The sequence below is a fragment of the Sturnus vulgaris genome, chromosome 3, assembly GCF_052056855.1.
Source record: "Sturnus vulgaris isolate bStuVul1 chromosome 3, bStuVul1.hap1, whole genome shotgun sequence".
NCBI lineage: Eukaryota > Metazoa > Chordata > Aves > Passeriformes > Sturnidae > Sturnus > Sturnus vulgaris.
Window position 1 is genome coordinate 43,277,854 of NC_142245.1, and position 20,149 is coordinate 43,298,002.

Here is a 20,149-nt window from a genome sequence, read left to right on the forward strand (position 1 = left end):
AAGCAGACCATTCCCCTTAGAAGTTATCACCTTACATTTTTAAGGATTGAGATTTTCTTTTTTTTATTGTTTTCAGTCCAAAATCTTAACATGGCACTGCTGGCAGTCCTAAAACCTTTGGCAGTAGCAAAACTCATCCACACAAATGAGCTTGGATACACACCAGCCTGAAATCTTGTTATTCACCAGACATGAATATCAGTTTAAAAGGTTTATCCTGGATAAACTGGATAAAAGAAACTGGAATTCTAACACCTGATTCTAACTCTTCATTCATCACACACTGATAACCCTCTTACCTACTAACATTGACTACACTGGCTGCTCTCAGCAGCCATTCACAAAAGTACCTTTTCACACTTTCAGTAGTGGAAACCAAGCTTTTCAAATCCCTTTGAAATGTTACTTGGACCAAGTAACTGAAGAGACCTTCCAAAAACCACAATGCCCTCTTCAAAATGCCCTGCAAATATTGCTGCCTCTTCTAATGAGGGTTGTCCAAATCAGGTACCTTTGCTGGCTATGGGTGTAGTGGTTTGGCAGTTCCTTATGTGGATCCATGCCAAGACATTTTCAGCTTGAGAAATCTTTAGGTTTCCAGGGAGGAGCCAGTTTGCAGCTCCCAAAGAAATGCCATCACATGTTTTTGGCAAAATTCCCTGTTTGTGAAGAGAGAGCAGCTGTACTCCACAATGATCTCCAGATGCTTTTGAGGAACCAGCCCCTAGGGAAAACATTGGGCCAGCCTGGTCCTGAGCAACAGGAGCATGAAGCCTGCCTGAGGAGGAAGTGCCACAGCTTCTAGGAAGACATGGCTGGAAGAAAGCTGATTAAATTGCTTCTCTGATTTGTTCATCAGGATGTGTCAAAAAGTATGGGAGTCTATAAGTACCCTGCACCTGCAACCAGGAGCATCACATTGTGTCATCACCCAGAGGATTTGGAAGGACAGCACTTGGGAAGCCTTTCTGTATTTATCAATCTCATCACAGCATGACAAAAAAAAAAAAAAAAAGCTTCCACCAGCCTGGTCTCATCCACTCCCAGGGGAAAAATTTAGAAATCTTGTATTTTTATGCAGGATCATATTTTTACTCAGAAAATCAGGAAAGACTGAGTTGCATTTCTGGACCAAGAATGTCAGTAGCTGAAACAGGGTGCTACAGACTACAGATTAAAGTAGGGGCTTCATAGAAATTTCTGGTTTATGCAATGAACCACTTCCTATGGGATTTTCTACTCTGGAACACACTGGGGATACCTCAAGGCCCTCTTTGCAAGAGCCCTGAGAATAACCTCAAACAAACTTCCTAACTAAGCCAGTGGTCCTTCTGTTAAGCAGCATCTGCACTGCTTTCTCCACCAACACAATGGAATTAGGGATGTTTTGACAACCCACATCTTCCCTACCCCTCTCCCCACCCTCGGGCAGAAATAAATCTGTATCTGGAGGAAACTCACAATACAAAGAAACACAAATAAATGCTGAATGAAATTCTCACTCGGAATTGGCCACCATCTCCATCATCAAGTTCCAAGATATAACCCTCCACTGGGTTGTGGCTCAAAGGTGGCATCCTCCAGGCCAACGTCACACTGTTGTTCCTGGTGCAACACTTTTCCAGCTGCAGTAATGGGACAGGTGGCACTGAAACAGGAACTGGGTACAGGTTAGTGTAACTCTGCCCTACCCCCTTCGTCTGTGCCCTGAGCAGTGTGGCAACTGCTCACCTCCTTCCCCTTGAACGGGAGCTGATGTTTGTTAGGAAGAGAGTCCATTCTCTTCCTTGAAACAAAAGGCAGTAAAATTACATAACAAAATGTTGTTACCCAGTTAGACAAATCATTTCACTGAAATATGTAAACAGAAGCATATCTGGACTTGATTGTCGTGTCTCTTAAGAACCAGAATCTGGGCAATCCATGTGTGGTTTCCTTCCCAGGAGTCACTGTCTGGACGAGTTCTTTTTCACACCAGGACAACCGTTGTCCCCAAAAGGACGGGCAGGGGGTGTCTCAGGCCATGGGGTGGCATGGCAGATGCAATGCTGCCAGGGAACCCAATGCATTAACAAAGAATTGGGTTGTTAACAAGCAGAGCAGCCACTCCTCCCAGCACATCCCAGAGACAGCCTGAACTCCACCAACAGCAGGAAAACAACTCTTCACTACAGTTGTGGAGGGTTTTAAAAATCTAGTTTACCACCCCTCCTCTCCCCCTAGTTTTTCATCAAAAACACCTTGGATATGTTATCTTTATAGCAACCATACTTAAAATAAACTGTTGAAGCAAATTGTTCTGTTTGCAAACTTTATCTAAATCCCATGGTTCAGGTAGCAAAAGGAACTTCGGCATCACTGGACACTCCTTATGGAAACTACAAATGCAAAGTTTTCTACTAACATGCCTTTTCAGTGTCTTGCTCAGAAGAAACACCAAGAGACTGTTTACCAGATCGGCATCTTAAAAATAAAAAGAAACAGAGTAAAACATTCAGCTGTGTCTCTGTGAGAAAGAGACCTCTATCCAGCTGCTTCTAAACACAACTAAACTCTCATAGTTCACTCTTTGCTGGCAATTCTAAAGCGAAAATTTAGTCTTCTGGATAGACCTGGCATGCATCTGATACACTGTTGAAACCACACAGGTTAAGTAGGATGTCAGTGATGCACAGAGCCTGGTCTGCCCAAGGCTAAATTTCACCATTCAATATCTCAATATCATTTCTGCCGAGCTCAGTCAAGTCGTAGAAGAAACTGAGTGCTCTGAGAATTCATTGGCTTAAACAATATTAGTTTGCTCTCCTTTTATCTACTCTGCTTTGACCCTGCAGTTTATTTTCTTCCTTCTGTCTGTGTGAGAGCTAAGCCCTTGAGCTGTTCCTTTCGTCCTATTTTACGTTTCTGGATAAAAGAGGACTGTTCTGTTCTGTGTACCAAGCAGACTGTGGGAAAATGGATGCCACTGTGTGAAAGGGCTGAGGCTTCACCCCCACTTTGGAAGTGACATGAAAGTCAACATCACACTTGTGATAAACAGTGCAGAAGCTACCACGGCTTTCCGCTGGCATTATCCACCACCACAGTGAACGCAGATGGTTGGTAGCCCAGAAGAATGAAACAAAGGAGCTTTATAAATTAGCTCTTGAAGGTTTTTCTGTGAAAAGGAAGCCTTGTTCCTATTCCTTGATATTTAAGGATGATTCAGAGGGTGTCATAAATAAAAACCTGTTTGTTTTCTCACATGGAAAGTTCAGACTTTTCTCTAGGAGACACTATGTCTGGAGTAGCCACAGAAATGTGACAAGAGTCAAAAACCTGAAAATGAGGAATTCAGAGGTAATGGGATTTTTTAGGTGAACCATTTTAAGTTTAGAGTTTTGTCTGTGTTTGTTAGCCTATGTATTCCTGGTGACTGATGAGCCTGGGAGAAGATAGGGCTCTATCAGCCATCCACATTCCTGCCACTTTTGCTAGCTGGTGAGCCCTCTCAGGGGGCATTTGTCTGGTCCTCCCCATTTCTGATACTCCTACTGGCAAGACTGGACGAAAACCTAATTCCTGAAGTTTATAAGATGCAAAGTAGACAATGCCCCTTCACCTCTGAATTAACCACTAACCTTTTCAACCTCTGAAAAAAATCTCCTAACTCCTAGGAACATTCATAGAAGGCTTTCAGGAACCGTTCATGTAATGCACAATGCTGAAAAAAAAAAAGCAGAATTTTTGGGGGAGGGTATGTGTTTTATAGTTCCCTCTTAATTATGTAAACAGGAATGCTGTCTAGGAATAAAATATGTTTTCATCCAGTAGAGTGCTGTTGTTCCCACTTCCCAGTGGAAGTGTGAATTCTGGCCCAATGTGTGAGAGTCTCACGTATTATGGGGAAGTGGCTTCTTTAATGTGTTGCTGGATATTCAAGGCTTTGGAGTAATCCATATCAGCCTCCTGCTCTCTTTGAGGCAGCTTCTGGCCTGAACTGTACAACTCTCCTGAAGGAGAGGCAAGAAGCTCCTGCCAAGCAGCTGTGCAGCTTTGCTGCATGATGCTCTCTGTGCCTGCCCTCCTGCTTCCTCCACCGGATGTGGATGGGCAGAGATTTGCCTTGATCTCAAATTCCCTATGGGAGGAGGAAAGACAAACACTTGTAAAAATCATAGGAAAGTGCAAAGTGAGTTGAATAATTGGGACATTGGTATATACTTCACAGCAACAAGCAATGTAATAGGACTAAGAAAAGAAAAATACAGGCTAAGTGCCAGGAAAAAAAGACTCAGATGTTAAATTACAGTTCTGTCCCACTTCTTGACCAATTTAAAGTTCTCAAGGGATTTTTTGAAGGAAAATATTAAAAATATAAAGGGAGAAATGATACTGCATTGGCACAGCGGGACTTATTAATGAGTTTGAATGATGTCCTGCTATTTTGAAAGTGCTTCACACAGGTCACTCTTCGATAAGAAATGTGACACTGACTGTCTCTTGTGAACTGAGCAGTTCTCAAAACACATTTCTCAATGCATCTCATGGCTGATCAGGGTAGTTCTCTCATAGGGTACAGTAAGTACATTCTCTAAGATGCTATTTTTTGTCCTCTTGACAAGCAAGTGATGCAATGATGTCATTCACCTTCCCAGACTAATTTTTACAGGACTAAATGCACCAAAAGAATGGGACTCCCAGAAACATGAAAACTTTGACTTCCTCCACAACTTCAGTACAGCCTTGGAATGGCATGAGTCACTGCTGTAGCAAGTGCTTTACAAACACTGTTAGGAGAGAAGGAGACACCACAAGGAGCTGAGTCCATGACATAGAGCAGAAAGAACCAGAGGTAAAGCTTAAGATGAAACAGTTGTCCTTTAATTATCAGGGCTGTACAGCTTATGCCTGGAGAAGCAGAGATTTGTGGCAGATGTGTCTGGGGAATCTTCATGGTTTGCAGAAGAGGGAAGGAGTCAGTCACTCAGGTCAAGAAGAAGGGGTATGTGAATGAATGTTCAGAGGTGGTACAGAAAAATAGAATAGCTATATATTTTCCTATTTTCTATCTAGTCCTGTTTTTCAACCAATCAAGACTGCCAGTTACACCTGTGTGAACAAAACAAACTCAGAACATGCATTTGCCTCTGCCAATAGCTTTAACTGAGAATATGTGAAGTACACATGAAGCCAGGCATCAGAGGACAGGAATTTTGTGCCAAGGCACTCAGTGAACGCAACAGAGAGAAGAAAACAAGGACAGAGAAAATTATCTGGGAAAGCTCAAAATGCCAGCAACTAGTACAGCCGTGTGAGTGTCTCTCAGGTCAGCTGGCCCAGGGAGTGTGGGACACAGTGAGACCCTTTGGTTCAACATGACTGCCTAAGCTGCATGCCTTCTGCACCTATCACATCTCTGCACATGTAATTTGCTCTCAGATTGCATCTTCTGTAAAAAAAAAAAGAACCCTATGATCTTTATTTTTTGAGATGAGCTTTAGATCTGTGCTTATAGAGAGTGCATCAGTAATGTCATCATCATGATGAACATGTCATCAAAGCAAATGTAATGTGATTTGTTCTCATTTTTGTTCTTTGTCTAACACAGTGAATCAATGTTTACTTACAAGCAAGCTTTCACTCTAAATGACCCATGCAAGCTCAATGAGGTTGAATGAGGCCAGTTTGAAAAAAAAATAGAAATTCAGTCATGTACTAAGCACTGATAACAGTAATACAGATAATACATTGTAAGCTTTTGGAAAAAAAACAGCTTACAGTTGGAGAAGCCATGCTCTCCTAGATCTCCCCAAAACTTCCTTTTCTGACATCTTTAAAGAATCTGCTCTTCTCAGATCAACCAGTAAAATGACTTAATAGCACTCACTTCAACATGACCTTTGTTGCTGTGCTAATGTAGGCATGATGGAAGAAAGAGGAGCAGACGTGAAGAGACATACACATTTTTCTTTGTGAAAGTGGACGTTCAGAAATATTCAAGTCACAGAATCACAAAATGGGTCAGGCTGGAGGGGACTCATCTGGTCCAACCTCCCTGCTCAAGCAGGATCATCCTAGAGCACCTGGTACAGGATTGTGTTGCTAAGGTTCTTGAACATCTCCAGTGAGGGAGATGCCACAACCTCTCTGGGCAATCTGTTCCAGTGTTCATGGTGATAAATAGCAAAACATCACTATGCGACTGCAGGTTCTCCTTACAGTCAGCAAAGTCATGTTCCCAACTAGTTTGGGTGCTTGCTCCTGAAATGCTGGGTTGATTACTGTGTGATACCTATATTTTTAGATGCAAGACCACTCTGCAAGAGAAAATGCAAATAGTGCATCTGAAGAAGGGCAAATCATGCCTGGCAAATTTGGTGGCCTTTCATGACAGAATAACTGTAGTGGTGGATGAGGGAAGAAGATTCGGTGTCACCTACCTGGAGTTCTGCAAAGCGTTTGACATTGTCCCACATGACATCCCTGTCTCTAAAATGGAGAGACAAGAATTTTAATGGATGGACCTCTCACTTGATAAGGAATTGGTTGGATGGCTGCACTGAAAGAGTTATTGTCAATGGCTCAATGTACTGTGTCCATCTCCAGGGCCTCCAGCATAGGAAGGATGTGGAACTATTGGAGTAGGTCCAGAAGAGGGCCACAAAGGTGATCAGAGAGCTGGAGCACATCTCCTTTGAAGGAAGGCTGAGAGAGCTGGGGTTGCTCAGCCTGGAGAAGAGAAGGCTCCAGGGAGACCTAACTGTGGTCTCCAGTGCCTAGAGGGGACCCACTAGAGAGCTGGAGAGGGAGTTTTTACAAGGGCATGTAGTAATAGGACAAGGGAAGATGGCTTCAAACTGAAAGAGGGACAGTTTAGATTAGATATTAGGAGGAAAGTCTTTACTATGAAGGTAATGAGGCACTGGAACAGGGTGTCCAGGGAAACCATCGATGCCCCAATCCCTGGAAGTGTTCAAGGCCAGACAGGATGGGGCTCTGAGCAACCTGGTCTAGTGAAAGGTGTCCCTGCACATGACAGGGGGCTGGGACTAGATGATCCTTAAGGCTCCCTTCCAACCCAGATCATTTCATGTTTCTAAAATAATGCAGAGTTGGTTGAGGTCATAGAAGTAAAATTTCAGGGAAAAAAAGACCTGTGTCAGACTGAGAAGTTCAAATGGAAATAGACTTGCTGTCATAAATGGAGAAAGATAAATACATGTCTACATACTAAACAATCCCCAATGCCTATGAATGCTAGCTTGGAACTGGTCAGTGGCTTGCTCTGCTTGGGCACACAGAGGTGTGAAGGGGAATAATGCCATCCCTGATGCACCTTAAGGAATGGTGACCAGGTTAACATCCTTTCCACCATTCTTTGCGTGGTGTGTGCATGGTCACACCGGTTGTCATGACCAACCTGAGGGACATGCAACAGATAATTCCTGGTCAAGACTAAGCTCAAGCAAAAGCCCTTCCTGAGGGCTAACCCTGCCTCTGGGGAGCAAAGCCCAAGGGTATTTAGAAGCTCTGCACAGGTTTGGGCTGCAAAAAGTCCTGTCTTCTCTGCTCCTCAGACTGTGTCTAACTCGCTACTAGAGTTTCCCTGTCATCTTAGGATAAATGAGAGCATAGCAGATAACACTATCTTTCATAAAGCACAAGTGAATCTGGCTCAATTAAAGTTTTCTAAGTCTTCAAGCTTAAAGCCAGGTGAATGTCCACAAGCCAAATACCGAAGTTGCTCTCACCTCAGGTAACCTCTGGTTAACCAGTAATCTGTGTGACTAGTTTAATTAAATTTTTTATATGTTTGTAAAGGAGAGTGGTGGGAGATTAATATTAAATATATTTCTCAATAACTATGGCTAACATTAAATATAAACTGAAGTTAAAAAGACAAGTGCAGACAGCATTCAGAGGACTTTTATCAGTGATATTCCTTCTCTCTTGACTCCACTTGCCTGTCTGACAACATTTCAAAGGAGCAGTTCACAGATGTTTACCGAATACCTTTAACACAGCCTGTTTATGCCAAGATGCAAAGTCTGCTCTTGGTGAGCAGACTGGCCTTTAACTGTCTGTACATTGTTTCTCCACAGATCTGCCAAATTATCCACCCTAATTACTTCATCTTGGGTGTCTTAGATGCAGAATTAGGTGCAGAGAGAACACATAAGATGAACAAAATTCTTTATGCTTGCTTAAAACAAAAAAAAGCACATCTGACATCACTACACGATATCCTTAACTCATTCACTGACTTCTGGCAGCCTCTATCCTGTCACCCACATATATAATTAAGGCTTGAATCACCACTGGGAGAAGCTAATGACATCATTCCCAGGGATCACAATGGCTTTCAACCCAACTGACATACAGATCTATCTAATTCTGATGCAGCTCTCATCCTGCTCTGTATAAACTAGACATTACAAGCTCATGATGTTACATTTCTTTTTTTTTTATGTCAGTGTCATGTCCTGTTCATCAGCTTCTTCTTTTAGATATATTTTTTAACCTCAGTTCTCTCTAGCTTGTCCATCAGAATTATCCAGATACCTGGAACCATGGAATGGTACAGCCATGGAGCAACTCTCCCCTTGTGTGGTACAGCCATGGAGCAACTTTCCCCTTGTGAATCTCTTCCTCCTGACTTTTTTATTAAGATGGGCACTTTTTGCAGTACAGTCCAGATACAAGTCAAAAGTCAAAGGGTTTTTTTTCCTTATTCAAGCGTGTGTGTGGGTATGTGTGTAATATTTATTTTCTACTTCAGCTGTTTCTGACAAGATAGGGGAAGTTGGTATCTTGAATAGGAATGCTACAAAATGGCATGAAGTTTCATGCTGCTTATGTCTTATTAATCTTCAAAGCCCTACTCTGAAGAATTAATCTTTAAATTTCTTGTTCAGCTCAGATAGAAATACCAGACACACTTAAAGATTATACATGTGAGGGGAGCACACCTTTCCAGGAAACACCCAGTAACCTGAATTTGCCTAAAAACCTTTTACAACTATCCAGCAAATTCCAGTCATTCCTCTTTCCTCCTTCGGTGTCCTCATACCTCCCAGCACTGTTTCAACACATGCATGAAAAACAGAAAAAGGAAAATCATAAAAGCTCACCCCTACATTTCATCTGAATAAAATCCAGCTGGTGAATTGACTGCAGTAAAGGTTCACTATCCAGAGTCAAGTCAAACTCAGCAGATACTTTTGGCTCCAAGGCTCCTTTGACCCACTGTTCCTGAGATACCTGAACACGCTTGATTAAAGCATCTGAAATCTGAAAGAGAGTATCAGATTTATAATGAAATGGCAGATGCACACATTAAAAATGACAGAATGCCTGTGAGATACAGCACAAAGGAAACAGGATTGAGACAGCAAAACAGATGAGATGGGATCTGGTCGTTTTGGGGCAAGGTCCATTTATGTTGCATCCTTTCATCTTGTCTTTTCAAGATAAATCTCAGGCTAGGAAAGTAAAAACTGCATTTATAAAGCCTGTTATGATTATGTTGTGTGTCATGCCTTTGAATGCCACGTATAATTCTGTACTCTGTTCTCTGATCTGCATGGTCTACTTTTGCTCTCCTGTTTAAAAAGAAGTTGCACAAAGAGAGGCTTAAATGTTTGAGTCTCTCCATTCAGCAGAGATGATTCAGTGGATGAAAGCTAAGGGATTAAAAAAATCAAATGGTAAGGAAGGTGTGTATTACTCACAGTGAGGGTGATAAAGTGTCAGATAGATTTTCACATATATGATGGATTTTCTACCATTACAACAAAACTGAATTTAATTTTTAAAGGTTTGCTCTAGCTCAGCCCACAGACAATCAGACCAAAAGTCAAACTAAAATGATCTCAACAGATGCTTCTGGAAGTTATATTCTGGCTCTGTGGAAATCAATGAACTCAACTGTCCTTGAGTTCAGTGAAGCTGCCATTTGGGTATCTGGAGTCCCTGACAATGAACTTCCTGTAAGTCACAGGGAGTAGAATTCTTTTCTGGGTATAACAGACTTTTCCTTTGTTGCAGGAATTCGGATACTTTTCCTCATTACTTTTACTGAGGACACTCCTGTCTGAGCCCCTGCATCAACAGCTCCTAATCAGTCTGTGCAGTAGGTGGAGGAGCACCCCAGAGCCTCCTGCAACCTCAGAGTCGCTGGGCTTCTGGATCCCTTGGCCATGTCTCAATATCCTGGCTGCAGGATAGTTGCTCAAAGTAACGCCGTGCCTGAGTGTCTGCTGGCTGTCTCAAAAGCATCACTAGATAAACCAGGAAAAAGTAAAACCAAAAATTGTTTGGCTGGTTTTTTTTTAATAAAGGGGGGCTGCAAAAACTGACACCACAAAAGTTACAGGGAAAGCAAGCTGGAAAGAAAGCAAAGCATATATCTAGATAGCATGTAGGTAAGACCTAAAGGTTTTGTTTGTCCTGTAGCGTCCAACCACCGGCCTGTTAAAATCCGTGTAATCTTGAGATTAATCTACACTACACATTCCCCTCTCTTGCTTGAGACCAGACATGACAGTGACAATCAGTCTGGAGTGCTAATAGGCTTAGGTTGGCTAATTCTCATCCTGTTTTTTACGGATGCTCTGACAGACCTCTGACACTCATGCATTTGTGTGCAGGTCATTTTGTTCGATGTACCTTTCTTTGTAGGCAATAAATGAGGCAACAAAACTACTAGGGCAAAATAAAATAATTAATAAACATATTAGAATAAATTAAGCAAAATAATTTATGGGGAATTAACACTGTATGCTCTGTCTCACCAATAGACACTTTCACCATTTGCACCTAAGAAACAATATCCTGCAAATTATGGAAATTATTGGCTAGGCCATATTTTGCAAAGAAAAGTACCTGGAGCTTTCACAGGTATTGATGCAACAATCTCAGTGAAGCAAAGGTACATGCAAGCCCCTTCAGACTAGATTTCCTTACAGGGTAGGTGTTGTAAGAACTCTTTTACATGGGAAAGCAAAGAGAAGAAGCACAAGGGGGAGAAGTACTACTCTGCCGAGTCACTGACCTCTCCAAATTAATCAGAGAGCTCTGTGGGGCCCTGTGTTGGGTTTCTCAGATGAAAATAAAATAATACTCTGCAAAAAAACTATAATTAACTGCATAGCATCTTTCTCTCAGCCCAGAAGGAAGGGCTGGCAAGACGAATGACATCAGGAGTTAGGGGAGTGGTGTGACCACTGACTCCCCACCTTCGGCAGATGTTAAAGTCCTCTTTGTTAAGATGTTAAAATGTCCTCTTTGCTGGGACACTCATGTAGTCACCAGGCTCTCTGAGTTTTTAGACAGTACTTATAGGAGTTAAGGTGAACCTGCCTTGGAGGTGGAAGGGGCTAATTAACAAAGCCACACATTTTTAGACTTAGGTTAAATGCAGTCGTTTGTTTTTTCTTTTCTTCCCAGAACGTTAGGAAGAAAAATACCTGTAAAAACCCAGAGGGATCATTTTCTTTGATAACTTCTAAGCAGTATTCCATAAGCCCTGTTGACTGGCGTAGCTTCAGTGTACAGTGATTTATCTGGTCCCAAACAACCTGGAAAACAAACATCAGTACAGTTCTATGACTGCCTCAGCTCGCAGTGAATTGTAAAAAATTATTTCAGAAGAGACAAGGAATGAGAGAGTGTGTTAAATCTATGCTTAATTTAGCTGCCATATGGCCATTGCCGTATCTCCATCAGCTTCACTCACTTGCTCTGTATAGTAAATACTGATAATTAGCTTGGCAAAATGTTTTGCACAGGGAATCTCAATTTTCAGAGCAGATTAATTGCTCAAAGATTAGGCTTGCTTGGGGCGAAGAGGGCACAGAACATGTCACTGCATTTGCAGTGTTCACATTTCCACTCACACTTTCCCCACCATCTCAGCTTTTAAAAAGTCCTTCACTTTAGAGGCAAACTGCTGGAGTGGTTTCTTGCAGATCATACCCTAACATTCTCTTCACAATTTATCATTGAACCTGCTCTGCTTGAGAAGACATTGCTGGAATTGAGAAATAAAATAGCTGCATCCCATTTTTCCAGATTTTGGCCTTGATTCTGCTGCCACATGGCTGTGGACTAGGTCTAATAGCACTGTGTTCTGTAGGACAACTTGTGACAGGAATAAACTGCAAGGTTTGCTGTGCTGTCAGCAGTATGTCCTAAGTGCTGGTTCTTGTCAAGTAAGCTGAATGCTGATCTAAGGTAGATTTTGTTAACTATTATGGAGGCTGAAAGCCTCTCAGCAAAAGACTCTGCCTCTCTCCCCTGAAGGTTATGCCCTTCGGCACTCCCTCCTCCCAGCATGCCTCCCTGTTTCATGTAAATTAGCTGTACCCCATTGGTCCTTCCCCCTTTCTACCGCCCCTGAGCCCTCAGATGATTGGTTTGCTGCTCTACCCCGCCCCCTGGCTTTCCTATATCAATCCTGCTCCCTCTGTCCCTTTGAGCCTGTTCGTCCCTGGATCCCTTCAAGGAAAGAAGAATAAAGCTTCGCCTTGGACCACCACACCTGGCTCCCATCTCTTTGTCCTGCGTGGCTGAAGCGGAGAGCTCACAGAAGAGCTGAAATCACTCTCTGCCAGGGAGTGAGCACGGAGGACATGCCTGTGCCCAGAGGATGCCCTCCCCAGGACACTTGTTCAGAAGGTCACGGCACTCCACCACCGCCCCAGGGCCCGCCCCAACAAACTTATGTTAGATAATCCGCTTTTTCCTGATGTCCTAGATACTTTGAATGTGAATGGCACTATAGTACCTCAAAATCACATAAAGATCAGCATTTTAAGAACTGTGTCTATTTAAATATTTCTTGATTGCCACTTCATTCAACCATTTTAGATTTCTGCTTGCCACGCCCTTTTACTACATTTCTTTACTGTATTTCGAGTAGCTCATATATTTTTGGAGGTGGCTTACCTGAATTTAAAGATTCGAGGAGATATCAAAATCACAACTGTTTGCTTGGGCAGAAAGTCCCAAAATCCAAACCACACACAGGTTTCACTGATAAACACCTCTCAAGAGACAGCCCCAAAACATCAGATAAATAAAGATTGATGGCCTGGTTAAACAAATTGCTGAAGTATGTCCATCATTTAATGTGCATAGGCACAATTCCATTAAACTCCTGAACTGGAACCTGCTAAAGGACTTTAGGGTTTGGTTACTAGATTTCATGGTGTGAAGGGCTGGGGAACCTGACAAAACACACCAGGTATCTATCAGCAGCTGTGCTGAGCTGATGAGAGGAGTGCTCACCTTCAGCTTGTGCTCCCGTTCCTTGGTGACCTTTGTGAGCAGTTTTGCCTTTTGCCGTGTTAGCGCGTCAACCAGGGCATCACACTGAGCCACAAGGCAGGCTTCGTAATCCAGCCCGTTCTCCTACAAGGAGAGAGAGCCATACTCATCAATGAAAGCATAGCTTGCAGCTTAAGCTATTGCTCATACCTGCTTTTCTGTTCAGAAAAGATTTCCTTTCAAGACCCTCAGCATTTTTGTTGCCTTTCTGATTTCATTACAGCTGTACCAGTAATAGCTGCATGCTATAAAATGAAACAGTAAGATGCCACACCACAAATGGTCTTATTCAAAACCTTGATTTACTGGCACTTTCCCGACAACAGATGTAAGACAACATAATGGAAATGCTAAATGTAACATACACAGTGCATACATACATAAGAGGATTCTGGTCCAATCTGTTTTAATTATCCCACTGTAGCAACTTTGAAATCACTGGCTCTGTATCACAGCAATTAGAACAGAATTATGGACCAGAATCTGGTCTACTGCCTTATTACAAGGAAATTAATGAGGTACAAAGCCCTAAGGTTTGTGTATTGCTTCAAGTACTTTTTTAAAAATAGGTAGCACTTGGCTGTGGAGCTATGTACCTGATTAGCTTTTAAAAAAAGAGGCAAGTTTCTATTCACATTTTGGTAAAATTCTTTCTAGGCAGAAATCAGCATGAGGTATGTAACACTGAGCCTTTAGTAGGGTCTGGAAACAATTAAGCATTACATAAATCCCTGGAACTGCCGCTGTAGTACCCGTTCTAAGGAAGATTCTCCCTCACCTCTTCTGCTCATGAGAATAGAAGGAGAAAACTTTCAAGCTCCTCTTCCAAGGAGATGTTTAGGTCTGCTATCAAGTTTCCTCCCAAATATCCCAATTTAAAAAAAACCCAAAACAATGTCATTAAATGTGAGATTTTCAATATGTACTGAAGAAGCACTGCTTTGCTAAGCCACTCTACTCCCCTAACTCACTACTATCTCTTAGCTCTTTTGCTTTTATTTTCTACTCATTTGCTTTATCTTCTTTATTTTGAGTTCAAAATTTTCAGCACTGTACTCCCTTCCCTGCCTGTGACCCGTGCATCCCATTCTCCAGCTGATGGATGCAGGGCAGGTGCTCCCAGTCCTAGCAGTCCTAGCCCTGCCAGCGAGATGTGGGCGAGGGTTTAGCTGATGGTGGGGAGACACCAGACGGCTCAGCTCCTGCTCACAGGTTTGTCTTGGATTCTTCCTGTTTGCACCTCTCCCTCCTCGGCTTTACCACACCCAGCTCCCCCTTAAGCCCGTTTCCATCCCGTTACTCTTGAAGTGCAGGTTTGTGCACAGAGCCTGAATCAGTTGGTGGCTGCAGTGCATCATTTCTCTCCTCATTTTCTGCTCACACATCAAATGGGGTGTTTGGCGATATGCCTCCTTCGAGTGAGAAAGTATGAAATTGTTACAGCAGATGGGAAAATGGGAAAATCAGATCATGACAGCAACAAGAAGCAAGGAAGCAACAGGAGCAATGAGGAACAAGCAGAATCTGAAAAGAAAAGACCAAGAGATATAAATGTGACCTCAGAGAAGAGAAAGGCAGAAAAAAAGAGGGGGAAACAATACATCTGCAAAGCAGGGAAAAGAAAAGTAGATTATGAATTTGCAAACTGCCCCAGGTAAGATAAAAGCACGGTTCCAGTTAGCTCTGGCAAACTCAGAGTGGAGACAAAGAGTGTGGATGGCTGTCTGGTCTGCCATGCATTGAGAAAGGATAATAAAATGTACATATTGCTTGCTCCTTTGTGTAAAAGTATTACTAAAATACATTTTTGCTGAGGGGTAAATGTCCATATGTGAGTGTGGCAACCATCATAAGATTTCTACTGTAAATAACCTGCTCTGAGATGTGTGTCTGGCTATAAACCCATGCACAAAGGCTACATCTGTTCCCCTACAAAATAACAGTACAAGAACTGTTTTTGTCCAAATGTTAAAAGGTACAGATTGGCTCATGACACATCTAAACCTTTTCCCCTTGAAGAGTGTGGTTGTACCAAACCTGACTACCAGGAGCATTCCCTGCTATGTGCTGTCATCAAAGGCTGCTCGAACATCTCATGAGAAGAGTGCAATTTGTCATGGGAGGAAACCATTCCAGGGAGCTCCTTAAGGGTTAAAGTGTGTGAGTGATTATCTTGGAGGCATGCCTCACCCTTATTTTACTCAGGAATACAATATGCAGCTGATTAGTTCTGCTGTTTTGAAATTTGACGTTTCACTCAGGCTCAGGATGAAGACTGGCTCAACAGATGAGGGTCAGATTCAGATTTGTGCCCAGACTTGGCTAAATGTTAGAGGATACTGCTGGATATAATTTCTGAGCTCTCCTCTAGCATTTTAAGCAATGAGCAGCATCAAATAAACGGCTTGGTCTTTTGATCCAACTGTAGCAGCTCTCTTATGCAGAGCAATTTGGCAGTGATTTTATTGAAACACATTAAAGGATTTTACAGCATAGTCATAAATAGTCATAATGGGCCACTTCTAGGTTTCAGGAGGGAAAAATACATTTGTAATGGAGCTAGATGACTCAAGAAAGATTGGTGATAGACTGCTGTTTTGGATGGGTTATCCCATCCTAAAATAGCTGTTCATACCTATAGGAAGACATGCTCCCTAGACGTGCCTTTCTTTTCTCCTTGGAAGTGAAAAAAGTCTAAATGAGTAGACTAGTTGAGCTACATAACTGTTAAATGGGTAAGTCAGCTGAGAGAAACCTCCCACTACAGCCAAAACACAGCACATTACAGGTGCCAGTCAGTGGCTTTGCACCTGTTTGTTTCAATTTAATGTCCTTTAATTTTACCAGTTTCTCATTTTGCCGTGTCCTCTTCCCCACGTGGCCATGGAAGACTGTGAGGGTGGGTAGTTAGGCTGCCCCAAGGCAACTCATGAGCTTGGGCAGCTCTTGCGCTACGAATTCATCCTCTGGGTTTTTAAGGGGAGTACTTTAATGAATAAATGATAAACTTTTTGAACTTCTGCTTTGGTTTTCTGTTACTAACAAGTATGGGACTTGTTGATGAAAGATGAGCAAGCAGCAGAGTGGGCTGCTGAAGAGCAGATGATGCATATCCCATTGCTGTAGAGAACTGCTGCAGCAGAAAACCAGTGTCCCCTCCTGGGCACTGTGCAGCTCACACTACAGTGGCACATTTCCAGGTACACTCTGCAGGGGGAGAAGGACCTTGAGGATCATCAGACCTCCAGCACTGACGAGTCTAAATTTGATTGAAATTAAGGCTTGTTTAATTTTGGGTTTGTGCCCTCAATTATTGCACTCACTATGAGCCCTTTTTCTGACTATTAAATCTGGACAATTACAGGCATGAAAATAACTTACGCTCTAATAAACGACACATTGATTTAGCGGCAGTTACTTTTTTTTTTTTATTTTTGAGTATGTGTAAGACATTCCTACAAGTACTCCAATAGGTAGGTTGATTGGATTTTCTGCAGAAATTAGTGCATTTTTAGAAAATGTAAGATGAACAGCTAGCAGTAAATTTTGAATATGTTAAAATGAGAATTTATCCTCAATGCCAAATTCAAGCAGTTGCAGCCAGGGAGGAGCCTAGAAGCATGACTAATGGATTCAATCAAACACTAATCAACACAGCTCAGACGTCCAGTATTGAGTATCAGCTTTTTGCAACAAACAGCAAACAATCTAGAAGCTAAGAGGGGCTTGCAGGCATTATTTGATGAATAATTTTTACCTAGCAAATCCATCCAAGAAAGGTCAGATGATTCCAGGAAAGATGAGAATAGCAGAGGAGACAAAGTCATCAAATAAATTATTCACTCTGTTCTATTGATTACTGTATTATCAAAACAGATAATATTCTGCTTCCAGAATTACCAGTTACCTGGATCTGCTGCAATAAATTTTTCAGTTGAACCAAAAATTCTTTAGCTTCCTTTGCTTTATCTGAAACACCATTTAAAGCCTGAGACAGCTGTGCCTGCAAGGGAGAAAAAAGGAGGAGAAAAAAGAAAAAGTTAGTGATAAAATGCAAATGTTTTTCTTAGTAATCCTTGGATTTGATGATTAATAATGTGCTAAAAGGCTTACATGTATTCCTAATTCCACAAAGTGTTTGTGCTAGAAAAGAATAGTTAGGATTTTTACTGTAATCAGATTTAATGAGGGTGAAATATGCATGTGGGGGCAGTCAAGTATTGTGTCTGCACGTTCCACTTTATTGCAAAAACTTGATAAGTCAACCCACCTTTTTGTAAGACAGCTACCCACACATACAAGGAGGTAGTAGTCTTACACTTACACAGTAGCATCTGTCATGCTGAAAAATCCCCAAGTGCTTTCCAAAATGACACTTCTTTTTCATCCAAGTCTGAAACCCTTATCAATGTGGTAGATCCTGAGATACACTAAGACTTTGAAGACAAATCTGCCTTCTCAGACTTCATACTAATGTCCCTTCGGGGCTCCAGTTTCCCATGCTCCAACTCAACAAATGGAGGAATGTTTCAGCAAAGTTGGAAAAGACCTTTCCTCTAACTTTTGACCAGTAAGGCACATAGAATACGTCTTTTTTAAGTCCACACCCTAGGCCTAACCTTCCCTTTCTTCAGCTAACAGCTGAGATCTCTAAGCTAAACCAGAGGCTTGTTGATGAACTTCAAGGACAGGATGGAAGTTTTGCCCCTGACAGACCTAGTGGTGCATTCTGGGGGTCCCAGTGCCCTGAGCTGGAGGAATGTGACTGTGAGACTGATTCTTCTAGTCAACCCCAAATTTGTGCAGGATTTGCTACTCCAGATGGATCCCTGTAAGTCTGTGAGTCCCAATAGGATTCACTAAGCGTACTCAAAGATCTGGCTGATGTCACTGCGAGGTTCTGCACCTGGGATGGAGCAGCCCTGGACATACGTAAGACTGGGGAACAAGAGGCTGGAAAGTGGCCCCTTGAAAGCACATTAGTGCTAAATTCTAAATGAGAATATGCTTTACAAAATTATTTCATAACAAATATAAAGGGAAGACACGTTACTGTGCTTATTTGTCAATATTTGAATCTTTACTATTTTCCTACACAAACCCTTGTAAATGCACAAAAACTTGAAATGATGATGTTTGATATTAACTCTACGGGAGGCCACAGAAACAAACTCCAGGTCCATGAAAGAGTCTCTGTTTTCTGCCAGATCAGAAAATCAGGACTTGAGGTCAACTCTGCACAGGGTGATCATGTTTGCCAAGGTTTGAGGCCCACCTTTTCTGATCACACTTTCTGCTCCACTCACAGGGCACATCTGAGCATTTGATTTGTCAAGATGACACAGAACAAGGTGAAAGCAGCAAATGACCAAACAGCTAGAGTGTAAGCAAGAAATAAATATGTGGCAGAAGCATTACATTCTCTGTCATTGACTGTCCTGACCAAATAGTCCCAGGGAGGGAAGAGCTCTTTTCTTTCAAACCAAAATCAGTGGTTGGTCCTGACAAAAGTAAAACTTCCACTTTCCCAACATCTGTGCCAGCTCTCAAATGACCTCAAAGTGCATTTCACCAGATCAGAAGAGACAAAAGCAGTATGTGAGCATCATAGCAGTTATAGAAAACCACCTCAGATGAATTGTAAGCAGCATATACACCAATGGCAATCAGCACAGTCACTCATGGCTCCTGGCACGCTCCCATCACTGAGAGCTGCAACAGAAACTCACCCATGTCACTGTCTAAAGGGCTCATAAGCAATCAATCTGTTCAATAAAACTTGTGGTTGCATTAACTCCACTGCAGCATGAAGCCAAGTAGAAGACCAGATTTCCATTTGTGAAACCCACTTAGAGATAATAGCTTTGTTTTTTTCCAAGCAATTGTAAAAGATACCTTGCAAATCAGAGGAATTTAGTCATGCACTTCTCATTAAAATCAAGTGGAGCTACATGACTAAGCCCTCAGTAAACCAACCAAGCCATTAAAAATGCCTTGTACATCCAGAGCAATCTTTCATACCACAGAAATATTTATTGTAAGCCTGAACTGAGACGTAACAAGCTCCATTGACTGGGACAATTAATAACTCCTAACAAACACTATTCCACCTGGTATTTACTTTAATACCTGGTCTTGCAACCAATAATGTGAGGGCTGGAGATGGATACCAAGTTTCTATTTCCATCAATTACAGGACACAGAGAACACAAGGGTAAGTAATTAAACCCAGATGGGCAGGGAAGACCTCTAATTTCAGAAATGAACCAGATAATGGCCATGTCCTTTTTCAACCAAACAGTTCATGCTCATTTAGCCTGCCTTCCCTCCATTTCTCTTTAGCAGCAAATTGACTATTGATTAAATAAGCTTGTCCTGGCGTTGAATTCTCATAAAACACACATGTTTTTGGGAACACAAGTCTTCAGGTCAGGAAATAAAAACAGGAATGTGAACTCCTACACTTGCCTGCAACTCCCTCCCTGCCTGCCCTTCACAGACCTATCCAGCTGTGGGAGCTTTTAGCATTCTGGTACATACGTATAATTAACCCTTTAGAATGGGCAGAGCTGAAATGTGTCCCCCCATCATTCCTCATATTCCGAAGTCTGAAGTCCTACCTAAATGTGATTGCAGTACCACTGTGCTTGCTAAGAAGACGTGAAAGGATTAAACTTCAACAGAAGACTAAGAGTTTTTGTTAATAACCTCGAACTACTGGTCCAGATGCACTTTTTAGGCAAGTGAATATAACGAAGTCCAGCTAAACCAAGGGATTTTCATAGATTTGTGCCATTGGAGCTTTGTTGTTATTTTACACCAATTTTACTTTCTCTGT

The 20,149-nt window shown here is 42.0% G+C and overlaps 1 protein-coding gene across 4 annotated transcripts in view; it reads right to left on the reverse strand.

Moving 5' to 3' along the window:
• TRIM67 (tripartite motif containing 67) overlaps positions 1–20,149 on the reverse strand; it is a 39,897-nt gene that overhangs the window by 16,393 nt on the left and 3,355 nt on the right. For 2 of the 4 annotated variants that reach the window (XM_088161478.1, XM_014874424.2), the window contains 5 exons: positions 17,219–17,314; positions 13,273–13,395; positions 11,451–11,561; positions 9,120–9,273; positions 1,503–1,648 (listed from right to left, as the gene is read on the reverse strand). In XM_088161478.1, coding sequence (XP_088017604.1) covers positions 1,503–1,648; positions 9,120–9,273; positions 11,451–11,561; positions 13,273–13,395; positions 17,219–17,314 — 630 coding nt within the window. Of the gene's footprint in view, positions 1–1,502; positions 1,661–9,113; positions 9,274–11,450; positions 11,562–13,272; positions 13,396–17,218; positions 17,315–20,149 lie in introns of all 4 variants that reach the window. The other 2 variants (XM_088161479.1, XM_088161477.1) reach the window with 2 other exon arrangements.